Source organism: Notothenia coriiceps, unplaced genomic scaffold (assembly GCF_000735185.1).
Source record: "Notothenia coriiceps isolate Sejong01 unplaced genomic scaffold, NC01 NC01_scaffold00015798, whole genome shotgun sequence".
In the NCBI taxonomy this organism is placed as follows: Eukaryota; Metazoa; Chordata; class Actinopteri; order Perciformes; family Nototheniidae; genus Notothenia; species Notothenia coriiceps.
The window spans coordinates 516,587-529,112 of NW_011348499.1; the positions used below are offsets into that span (position 1 = coordinate 516,587).

A 12,526-nucleotide genomic window follows, 5' to 3' on the forward strand; every position below is an offset into this window, starting at 1 on the left:
ACGGACCTCTTTGTGTACTTTGGATGACATAAGTCACAAAAATGGAAATTAGTGGCAGGCAAACGAAACCTCTAAACAACACTAACCATCACGACACGTACGTCTCGGACGTACAGTAGTGACATGGGACTGTACTTCGGCACGTTCACAAAGGGAAAACATCGTTCGCGTTTTATTAACATTGTACTGCACAAACTTATTAAACGGATGAATTATAACGGTGCAGGAATTGTATATATATATAAAAATCTAGCATGCAGGACGTCACACTTATTAGCGCGATAGCGTCTAATAGCAGCTTGCTGTTGTATATAGGCACGTGGGGATGCAAATGCCAATTTCAAAGTCAATTTTGTTCTTTCTACCTAAGAGGACCATACATAACATAAAGTTGCGTAAATTTTAATTAGTTAAAAAATCCCAACATGTTCTCCCGGTTGTACAACCGTCGTCGTACTGGTTCCTAGTAAATAACAATGAACTCGGAGAGGACCGAACGTTCAACTTCTCACCTTGTTTTACATATAAAAAATCGGCACAAAACCACCAAAGAAAGTACTGTCTCGGGAAAGAGTACAACCACCAGTCTGTCGAAACGAAAAGGGAAAACACAAATAGAGCGAAGACACCACCTACCTTTACCGTTGTCCTGTCCTATAGTGTGCGGTAGACTAAACTATAGGGGGAAGGGGGTGTTGAAAGGTATGTTTGATGTCGTTCGGGAGATGGTCTACACAAACAAGGTAAGTCCAATAGGTACGTACGGGGTCCTCAGGAGGAGGTGTTGGTTATCGATTGGGTTGGGGTTTCCCGACGGACTCTTCTTCACGGCGGCCGAATTCACTGACGGATAAGGACTCAATATTGGGTCAGAATTTGCACATATAGTAAAAAAAAAAATATTAGAGAATATCAAACTCCTCATTTCCTGGCAGACAAATGGATCGAGTCACTCTCTGTGTCACTCCACTACGGATGTCATACTTTGACCGCACAAACTACTAAATGAAATTGTGTTCTGAACTACATCCGTATGATATGGTTGTGTTCAAGTCCGTCTTCTACCTGTCATCTTTACGAAAGTATAGAATAGGTGTGAGATATAGAGTCCAAGGATATTAAGAAAGCATAACACTCCTCGATACAAGCAAACGGATATAGAATACGTCCGAAGGGACTCGTTCCACGCGGTTATTTATTCTATTTGCGAAAGGTTCGACTTTGAATCAAAACCCAAAAAGAAAAATTTAGTACGATTTTGGACTTGACGTCTATACAGACTTATCCAAACTCGGCTTTACGTCCGAACAAATTTTGTCAAGTAATGCTTGTGCTAACCGAGCTAGCTCAGCTTGTTGCTCTGATAACTTAAGATCCAGGAGTCTGTGACTAAAATCCTTCATCCGGTTAAATATTGTTAAAAAAAAATACCAATTGTATAGCATTACAGTTCAAGAAAGGATGGTTTGCGGACAAAAAAAAAAAAAGGTATTTTTTTCAATTCCTGTATTTTTTCATATCGCAGGGGAAGAAAATATCGCAATATCAGTTTTTTCCAATATCCTGCAGCCCTAGTATACATGCATGATTATGACACAGTACTAAAAACCAATGGTTCAACATAATTGTAAGAACAAACAAAAGCACAACAACAGATTTTCTTATTTCTCTTTGGCATTATAGATAGAAAGTTGTGTTTGCCCAGACTTTTGGATGTGTGCCTGAAGTATCTTCCTCCTCACAATCATATACTTCCAGAAAAAGTGTGTTAATGGATAATCCACAGATCTTTTTTCTGTTTTGGATTGTATTGATATTTTAAAAAAGGTATTTGTGTAACTATATGTAGGAATAGCACTATAGGCAAATCCAAAAATGTAATCTAGCATATCTTTCAATGTCACAGTAATGGTCTACATGTTTGCCCCTTTGGCCGATACGGGCAAAGTTTAATTATTTGTTTTGTCTATGAGAGTTTCCACCAACACTTCCTGGTCCTAGCTTCCTCCAGCATAAACAGTCTGTGCAAATGTCTTTGTTAGCTGGCACTGTTTATAGAAGAAACATTAAGAGGATAGATGTTGGCCAGGAATAAGATTACACTGTTCCTTAAAACAACGTCACTGCAACACTTCAACATGCAGAGGAATTCTTTGGGAGTGGCTTCACCTAACACTCAGTAAGGTTTCAAAGGAAACTTAAAGTTGAACACTTCAAATAGAGTATGTGGTCTTCCGTTGGTTAATAGACACGCATCACCGTGTTGATTTACTGAAAGCCAAAGATGAGAATGAACAACCCCCAGAGAAGAAAAACATAGAACAACTTTCATAAAGGTTTACTCGCAGTATTCTAACAGCTTCAAAACCAAACTTTCTAGTAAACAAAAGTGTCTATTCTTTACTCAAACTTAACACAAGACTTTAGAAAACATGTCTGGTCAAAAACATTAAAAGTATTGTGTTCATGTTTACCAATTGTACGCACAAAACAATTAGTCCTCGAATAAGTGCACTGAATAATTAGTCTGCAAATATGGGCACCAAATTCAAGCAAATGATTAATTAAAGATGCAACCGATTACAATACTGTGGCAGGCAGCACACAATAACCCTTACACTACAACAACATGTCTTATTGCAATTAGAAAGAACAGACAAAACAATCCGTTTAATTATTTAAGCCCCAAATTGCCATGGTTGACGTATTTCATAACTACAGTGTCCAAAGAGAAATGGGCTACTATAAACTAAATCAATTTGTGAAAACACCACCCCCAGTCATTTCCGACTGCTGCAAAGCCCCACAATGTGTATAGACTGTACATTTTTCTCAAACAAATATCTTATATTTCCAAGACGTTACAGTGTCTCAGTTGACACACTTCTCTTTCAAACATGGTGGAACCCTGAGGCCGTCTGCGGTCACACAGCAGGTGCTAAACCCTAGTGGCTACATTATCTGATCTGCTTGAGGGCTAAGTAATGACTAACCATACAGGTAAGCAGAGAGCAGACATACAGGAAGAGGCCTTTTGGAACCAGTTACAAAATGTATGCTGGGTAGTCGAACCTGTGTGCTCACCCTTAAGATGCAAATGTATGGTTGCATTTTAATGTCAACAAGACGTTAAAGCCAAAATGTCAACCACAACAATGACCTTTTCTTTAAGGAAATAAAAAGGTCACAAGCAGACACAACGAGTTAAAAATAAAGATTCACAGTAAACAGAGTCGCGCTTATTAAGACGACGGCCCTCAGGTGCTTCAAACTGCTCTCAGTGGAGAAGGAGGGAAAAGGTGTGACCATGGAATTGGGATGATGCGACAGATAACAGAGACGGAGATAGGGTTTCATTCATGTGTCCGATTAGAGGGCTCTTTGTTACTGCCAGAGGGGGCAAAGCTCGCCTGGAGAGAGGACGAGGATCGCCCTCGCTCGCCTACCACTCGAGCCTTTGTGTGCTACTGAAGGGATAGTTTGTGCGTTTGTTGAATTCCTTATATGAAGGGAACTAAAAGAAGTCGCCATGTTGATCCTCAGGGTAATAACTATAGCATAAATGCAGTGTTTGTTTACTAATCAGGCCAGATATCTCTTTACGATTAAATCTTAAACACTTATGTACACACACAAAATGTACAATTACTTTTTTCTAATCTTAAGGTTGAACAGGGAAGTTGTTAAACCGTGAGTTAACCCAGACCTTGGCACATTTACAACAAAACCCATCTCCAGGGTTGGATAAGGGAAGATATCCTATTTGTATGGTGTTTAAATGGTTTCATGTTAACTTTTCTTCAGCCGTATCTCCACATCTCCCTGCAGCCCTTTTTAAATCACTAAGATTTACAGGAAAAACAGCCTCCGCCGATGTGCCGATACCAAAAGTAAAGCCATTTAAATCAATTTCACGATTTTACTACCCGATACATTTTTAATTCCAGAGCACAGTTACTTTGCACGTTCTCGCCTGAAGAGATGTGTAAGAAAATGTACTAAGTAGGCTATTTTAAGAAGCACTGGGAAGATGCAGTTTGGAACTATTAAATCCATTTATGACAGCTCGCTTCTCAAAGGAGGATCCTTCGTGTCAACATCAGTGCAAAAGATGCTAAAGTGAGCTCCAACGTACCTTAAAATAATTCTGAACAAATTAAATAAACCAGGTTTTCTCTTTGGTTCAAGTAGAGGTACAGGTATTCAGAACAAAGCAAGGTGTCTGTGTTTTCTCTGCACCTTCCAAAGGAAACTTAATACAGGCATAGAGCATCAAATATTTACAAACCTGAAACATAAGTGGATCTTTAAACTACAGCCGGATATAGATTTAATAAACAGTATTTTGAGTGGTAGTGCAATTATATGTATCATCAGTTGCTCAAGATAACTGAGTTATTAAATATTAGAAAATGATGTCAGGAAGCTATTATTGTTACGTTAATAATCATCAGATCGTTTTTTCTAATGAAGTCCTGTAATAGAACAGAAACAGTTTGGTTGTTGAAGCCCTAGGCATGGATTCTTAGATGTCTAATCCCCTGAATGGATTAAATATGAGACAAATCATTACAAAACACAGAATTTGTAGTTGCCCTTTCTTACGGAGTGTAGAAATGAAAAGGAAACGTATATTACTGAAAAGCAATATTTCCAACAACAAACTAAGACATGCAGAGAATATGTCCACAGATAGATTTGGTTTCCCCCGCTGTCCACAAAGCTGGCAGTCAACCCTCTGACCTTGACTTCAGGTAAAGCCAAAGTTACATTCCACACAACAAAACCCCCCCCATCTCCTGTGTCACTGACAGAGGAGCCATGATGAGCCTCAGAGCTGTACATTAGGCCATGGTTTACAGATACTGCACTCAGTGGAAGGCAGCGTTGCAATGGTTAAAAGTTATACATGATATTTGAGTCTATTATCATTAACAGGATTATTATAAGGGACCTGATGCCCCGACCTTTGCACTCTTTCATTTGATTAGCATTGTAAAAATCTTCATCCTAGTCTTATCTTGCAATAAAGTTAATTGTCATGAGTTAATATTTTTTTAAATAAATTTAAAACAGAAATGTGAATAAAGACAGAGGCCCAATCCATCAGCTGGGGGAAAACAACCCGTTTAAGAATTATTATTTTTTTAAGAGTTGCTAGATTTAGTAGCCCTCCTTATTGTTGAGCCTGTATAAGGAGATTTCATTACGTGTCATCGTGTATGAGATATGGAAGACTGTATTGTACTATGATATTAACTTTCTGCTAGCTGTTCCTTAACCCCATCTCAGTGTCAACTGAAAATGACATCAGAGTATTACCCCAACTTTGCAGCTCCTTGCAGATTTTAGCATAATCTTTTGCTAACCAGACCAAGAAGACAAAACAAAGCCACTTCCTGTTAAAATGCAGGATGCTTCTTACAGCAAAAGGATAGCACACAAAGAGTGTATATGCTAACTGTGTGAAAAGATGAAGTAAGCATTTGACACGGGAAAATAGTCAAACATTTACCGAGTACAAGAGGTGCACATTTCTCAAGAGTTGGCAAACTAAACTAGGGCTAAACAAAAGTGACCATTGGACCATTTTTGAATATGACAGATAGACAGAAATAGATCCCCTATGCTTCCTCTGGCTTGCTAGATGCTAAACCTCTGAGCTGTGCTAAATAGCATAGCTGGTGTGATCTCCTCGTGGCCTACGAGCTGCTGCCGAGAGCTTTATCTGAACCAGCATGGTTTTGATGTCATCACAAACTAAACAATGAGGTGATAGAAAACTGCAGTGGTGAAGTAGGGCAGTGATTCCCAGTGGAATTGAGTGTAAACCTTTCATATTATCATTAGCCTTTAGATACAGTGTAGAATATATTGCTTATTGCTGCTTAAAAAGGTGAAATGCTTTTTATTACAAAATATGTGCAGCTGTCTGATAATGTTTTCATTGAATGTATTTATAGAAAATAACCAATATTTTCATAAATTGTGTAAAGAAATAAGCCCTTGGGGCCCTGTTATAAAACGATATGGGTGTGTATAGATGTGTAGGGAAACAACAAGCCAACGTAAAGGTCAGTTTAAGGTGAAAGCTAACTTTCCATTCTGTACAGGAAAGGGTTTTAAACCTCGAGTCATTTATTTACGTTTAAAATCAGTCATTGGAAATGCATAGAATCATGCTACTGTATATTTTGAAGTGTGAATAACACTATGCTTGGTTTCAATGCATGAACAAACAATATGAAATGATAAAAGTTTACTGCCTCCAGCGCACTAGCTCTGCTTAAAAAAAAGACTATAATATTGTCAACCATGACAAGTAGGACCCAGCGAGCCACGACAAGGCAAACAGCGTCTCTCAGTAGCAGAATGTGAGTTTTTAACTACAGTTATGTGCAGCTGTGTGATACACATATATTACAATGTTCTCATGTAAAAACATTAGGAATAGTTTAAATATTAAACTGCTAGTTATTACAAAGGGGGCATACAATGGTGTGAATCCTCTTTTTCTAAACTCCCCTCTCGATTTCAAATGAAACATACATACAGTACTATAGCAAGTGTGACATATAGCTCCTTTGATAGATAGGAGGTGAACACAAAGCAAGCACAATGAAGTGCTTAAAAAAATAACTAAAGCAATACCGAATCCTGGAGATATAGCTCCAGCCCATGTGTCACGAGTAATCACAAATACTGTTTTAGGTCACACTAGAATTGTTAAAATAATCCTCCTGGGGGAACGGTGTTGGATTCAGCCAGATGCAGTGGAGGACTTGAGCATGGCGAAGGCTGCAAATGAGATTGTGCTAAAGAGGACACTCTCCGGCCTCTCCGGTAAATCTAATTATCGTTCAATTGAAGGAGCAGAGGATGTGGAGGGTATGAGAGGAAGAATGTGGAGGGTGATGAGCGTAATTAAATGCATGATGTGATCCCTCAAAGCCAAAAATGACACTGACCATACTGAACATGGCTTCCCAGGGACAGCTGATATTTCTGTCAATATGCCTGGCTGTCTTTCTAGCTCAAGAAAAGTCAGAACAGATTCAAAGTGTCAAACAGCCATGCATGTTTAGACTGTGCACCTGAAAACAATACGTCTCGTATTTTCTGCCTCATAAATCTAAAGGTTTTTCCTGAGTCTCACTAAAAATGACAGAAGGAAAGAGTTTGTGAACAAGAATGCAATTCAATATAAGCTTTTAAGAAAATACAAATGATAAATGTTTCACTTTAGAAACAACACTTGAAGTAACATAGGCTACTCAATCTGCATCAAAAGCTGAATTCCCTAGCCTATAGTATATTGTAAAAGTACAACAAGCCTATAGTATATTGTAAAAGTACAACAAGCCTATAGTATATTGTAAAAGTAGCCACCTCTTGTTCATAAGTTGACAACAAAAACATGTGAATGCTGAAACTCGTTTGCCTTAAAATCTGGTACAGACATACGTTCGCACTGTCAACTATCTGTTCATCAACATTTGCATATACATGAAAAACGTACATGAACGTTTTTACCATTAGTAAAAGCCACAATTTTTGCAATTACTTACATTGTGTTAAATATCTAACATGTGATTATTATTTGTGTAAACTGCATATCTTTGATATTCAACTTCTCATGATTTCAAAAGACACCAAATACTTGATTGTGCTATTTTAGTTTCTGAGATAAAGCCCTTTTCTAATCATACTACATGTAGTCTTTCAGGTAAGGGCACAAGACAGGAGGAATGGAATATAAAGAAAAGCGTTATAAATATATATCTGTTAACATCTAAAGCTCAACTTAAAAACCTAAGCAGTAGTTAATGCTAAAAATGTATTGCTGCTCTTTAGTTGCACAGGACACGCAGTGGTTGACTTGAAGGTTAGATTATGTCATAGCTTTGTGTTTAGTAGTGAAACAGCCACACGAGGAGAAGTGTCCTTACTACAGTTCACTGTGGGGGTTGGTATTAGGGCAAACTTTGTGACTACAGACATGGAGGATGAGCCTCCCTTTTCTAAAAAAAAAAGGACTCCATTGTGTTGCCACAGTGACAGAGCAGTTTGGCTGGTTACACCTCCACCTCTCTTCTTCTCTCGTTTCCTCCCAGCTAACAGCCAGAATAATTTGAGCATGCTCTCTCCTTGTTACTGGTAGTTTCATTCATTCTCGTGCAGGTGCTACGAAGCCATTTCATAACTCAGGCAGCCAAAGGGCTATTAGTGCAGCAACCGACAAAGCTGGATAAGGACTTTAGGGTGTCCAACAACAGGTAGTAGACAGATAAAGCACACACACACTCTGCATGACCTCAATGTGTCACAAAAAAACCCCGCTGATTTGCTTCAACAGCTCTTCTGCCAGGTTAAATCTCCTGACAAAGCATCATGTCTTCTTCAATTAAACACTGAGGAAAAGTAGGTTGTGTTTATGATAAGTGTGTAATGTTATTTGTGTAGATAGCCAGTTAGAAGATCATTCAAAACTGAACAAAATTGTAATAGGTATATGAAAAAGACGAATAATAAGAAATATGTAAACCTATAGTTTTTGCACTGAAATTGTCACAATACAAAACCATGATATTTAGTGAATGAATAATATACGTTTCAAATCAAAGTAATTATAACGCATGCTGCTCAACATACAGTAAGACTTTGGCTCCTAAAGTATTTATTAGTGTTGCAAGATCATCAACGCCTTGTTATGCAGATGAGGATGATGTCAGACTTTTCAAAGATGTGTCTGTCAGTACTACTACTAAAGGGTGACAGCGTGTTATCTCAAGGCCTATCCTATAAAGCTCTTATAATCAGCTTACCAGGTTGAACACCGTATCCACGATATCCCGGTTGGAAACTTCCCCAACTTCCACCAGGCCAGCGAGCACGCCGAATTTCATCTTTATTCCCCGGATAGGCACTCTGGGGTTGAGCGCCATGGCTCCTGGAGTCCCGTCCTGAGCATCCACAGAGCCCGCTGTCTCCTCGCTAGCCATTGCTAAGGAAGGACGGGGCAGGTGGTGTTCACAGGTAAGGCACCTGTTCACCTCCAAACGGTGACAGAGCAGAGAAGGAGAAAGAGAAAGAGGACTCTAACTCCCCTTCAGCTGAGTTGTTGACAGTCTACAAGCACACAAAGCAAACCTCCCCATTCAAAATAGTTGCAGCGAAAGTAGGCACAAAAAAGCCGTTGTTAGCTGTTGACACTGCGGGATATGTCACCGCTTCACTCCACACTACTCCTCTTCTTCCCTGGTCCGTAACTTGATCCCACAAGGATAGATTAATGTTGTCAAAAGCCGCAAGGAAGTCTGCAGGTAACAAGAGGGGGGGCAGGTGAAGCAGGGCTCGTCCTTAACCTGTTTTCCCCCCTTGTAGAAGGATACGGTCACTTTAATACCTCCGTGCAGCAGTGGAAGTTGCTATTGAAACTGAGTCCAGACACTTGACAGGTAGCGCGTTTGGCAGAGGCTAAACACTCCCAAACTGGAAAAGGGGGGTGAGTCTGTCAGCAGCTCTGGTGGAAGTCGACAAAACACAGCTCGATCCTTCCCGGTTAAACTCCTCAGACTTGCTTAAATGTCAACGTTAACCCAGCTGCGCCGCATTCTCTTCCTGATTTACCCCGGTAGCTTCAGCTCGTCACCGCCATGACAGTGTAGCTCTTGAGTGAGCGGCACATGCGCAGTGCGGAGCTGACTGTGTTCAGCTCATTGGCAGGTGTGCGGCTCAGGTGGCTTTACAGCACGACACGCTGGGACTCAGCTAAAATCTACACAGCTTCCAGATCTATTCTGTTTCAGCGACTCATATTTCATCATCCTGACCAGGATACAGAGGCAGTGGTGGAAAGAAACTCAATGCATTTACTCAATGTTCGACATACTTGAGTTTGACGTTCTGCTGCTTTGTACTCCACCTCATTCATACTTCTGTACCTACTACCTACCCGAGTAACATTTTTTAATATTACATTTTTGAATTATATTTGTTACTGAGTACTTCTTTCTCCACTGATATTAACATGTAATGCAGCTTTATACTCCACTACATTTCAGATACAACATGTTTTACTGACCTACATTTTTTTTCAGTGCTACTAAGAGTTAACATAATAATATCAATGGTTCAGTTACTCTGATCAATTTTTTTACACTTAATATTTGTATAAGATAAATAGCTTCAATAATACTTGTGAAAATGATTAGTCATAGAAAAAAAGCAAGTTACCCTAATGCTGGCAACTCGTATCAAAAAAGGTACATATTTTATTGCTTTAATATTCAGTAGCAGTCCCGCAATAAGGAACATAGCCTCTCATTGCACCTCTTGAGAAAGTAAAAAGCGTGGTACGTTTTACCTACTAAAAAACCTGGAGGGATCTGAAGAATGGCAGAAGAATAAAAACATGTTTTTTGTATACTTAATGTTTTTTTTACCTATTACCTATTGTAGATGTTTTTTTAGAGATAGATAGATTTTTTATTTGTCTCTTAACTTTTGAACTTCTTTAATTGTTATGCACCAACACAAATTCTTTTTATTTGAAAATCTATAGTTGCAATAAAAGCATTTAGAATTTTTTGCAGCACAACAGCACATTGACAGGTGTCTCCTGAGGCAGTGAAAACCAAACATTAAAGCTTAGTGACAGGTGTGCTTTGCTTGCCATTTCAAATCATCACCAACAACGCATGCCGTATCAGATGTTTAAACAGCTGAAGACATGAGTCACTGTATTATCCATACATGTTTGCATGAAGGAAATCCAATTAAAACACCATTTGTAAAGATATTATCTGTAGTAAACAATTGCCTGTATTGTGATTGGTTTGCCTTCTCCTTTCTCTGCTCATGCAGGTTACCTCATATCTTCTCTGCATCATGGAAGATCAACTATGAGTGTTGTTGCCACAGAGGCAACTGGCATCACTGTTACCACTGACCTCCTCCCAGTAAAGTGTATCTGAGTCCTCAGGGACCTCGGGAGTCATGGAAGCCATCAGCAGCACCCGAGAGACACAGGCCTTGTCTCTGATGCACAGTAATGACCCGAAATAAGCAGACTTGTTCACTGCAGCCCAAAGGTAAACCTTCTTAAATAAAACTTTGAAAGGCTTCTTCTGACCTTTGAATTGAACACTGACCATGTCCTATTATTTATCTGGGCTCTACAGCAATAATGAGACTCAAAGCCTGAGACATTCGGTGGTATATCAAAGTCTTACTGTAGTCATTTGCAGTCTTCCTGCCATTCTGTTTGAAAGTATGTGAACAGACGATGATATTTTCAGTTATTTTTTGTCAAAGACTGCAATTAAAGCACTGAGCACTAAGAGTTTTCTTTTGTGTCAGAGTAAATATTGCATTCAACACACTGAACACAGAGAACAGTACATTAATGAGGATTAGAGATTATTCCAAGACATCCGTTTAATATCGATGCTCGTTAAAACAAAACACCAGAACTTTATGATAAAACAAAAACTGTTAATACAAATGGGTGATAAAAAAAAGAGGACACACACATTTACCTCTCAAATAAAAAGATGTACTTTATTAATCCCAATTTGAGAAATGTTTTTGTTGCAGCAGCATAAAACAAAACAAGGCATTGCACATAATAACAAATTAAAAGGGTAGAAATAAACAATTCTAAAATATAAACATCTCGAAATACAAATAGAAATAAACCATTATTTCTATTTAAATGACATTTAAAAACATATATTGTATGCACAGACGTACTGCATTTATCCGAATATTGTTACTCTAAAGAATAAACACACACTATTCATGTTGTGAGTGTGCATGATTTTTTTTTTTACTTTGAATATATTTTACCAACAGACACATTCTTCCCTTTGTTACAATAACAGTTTGGGTGAATAACAAACTGCACCCGCTTGACAAATGTACACACCTAGAGACTGGTTCAGCCTGTTCAGAGATCAGGATGGTGCCTTTTTATATTTTCATTTAAAGGGGACCTATTATGCAAAATCCACTTTTTCATGTATTTTATAAATAAACATGTGTCCCCTCTGTGTAAAGAGATTCTGAAAGTTTCAGGAAGAAAGACCCCCTCTCTTTTTTTCCTGATCCATTTATATAAAAACCTCTACATGTTACTTGTTAGATGCTTTTATCCAAAGCAACTTACTTTACTTAATTTTGGGTTAAGTGTCTTGTGATCCCCACACCAAGGCTCTATCCACTGCACCACACACCTCCCACCTGAATATCCTCCTAGAGCACCATTGTGTTCTTTTTAACCAAACATATCTCAAAGGGGCGTGGGGAGTGGCTCCTTATTTTCCTCTAAAGTAACAGACAGAGAATTTTGAAACAGGGCTGAAACAGAGGGGATTATGGGATGCTGCAATGATCTGTTTGGTATTTCAGCCAAACACTTCAGAGACATGTTTTGTTTATATCTGAGGCCTACAATATATTGATGAAAAACAGTATAATAGGAGACCTTTAAAACAGTTAAACCCAATATACAATATTAGACGTG

General features: G+C 38.7%; 1 protein-coding gene across 1 annotated transcript in view; it reads right to left on the bottom strand.

The window, feature by feature from the left end:
* Positions 1 to 9,676, bottom strand: part of lrba (LPS-responsive vesicle trafficking, beach and anchor containing) — a 192,058-nt gene extending 182,382 nt beyond the window's left edge. The window contains 1 exon segment of the mRNA XM_010775549.1: positions 8,826 to 9,676. Within this exon segment, the coding sequence (XP_010773851.1) occupies positions 8,826 to 9,002 (177 nt within the window). The 5' untranslated portion in view covers positions 9,003 to 9,676.
* Positions 9,677 to 12,526: the final 2,850 nt, after the last annotated feature.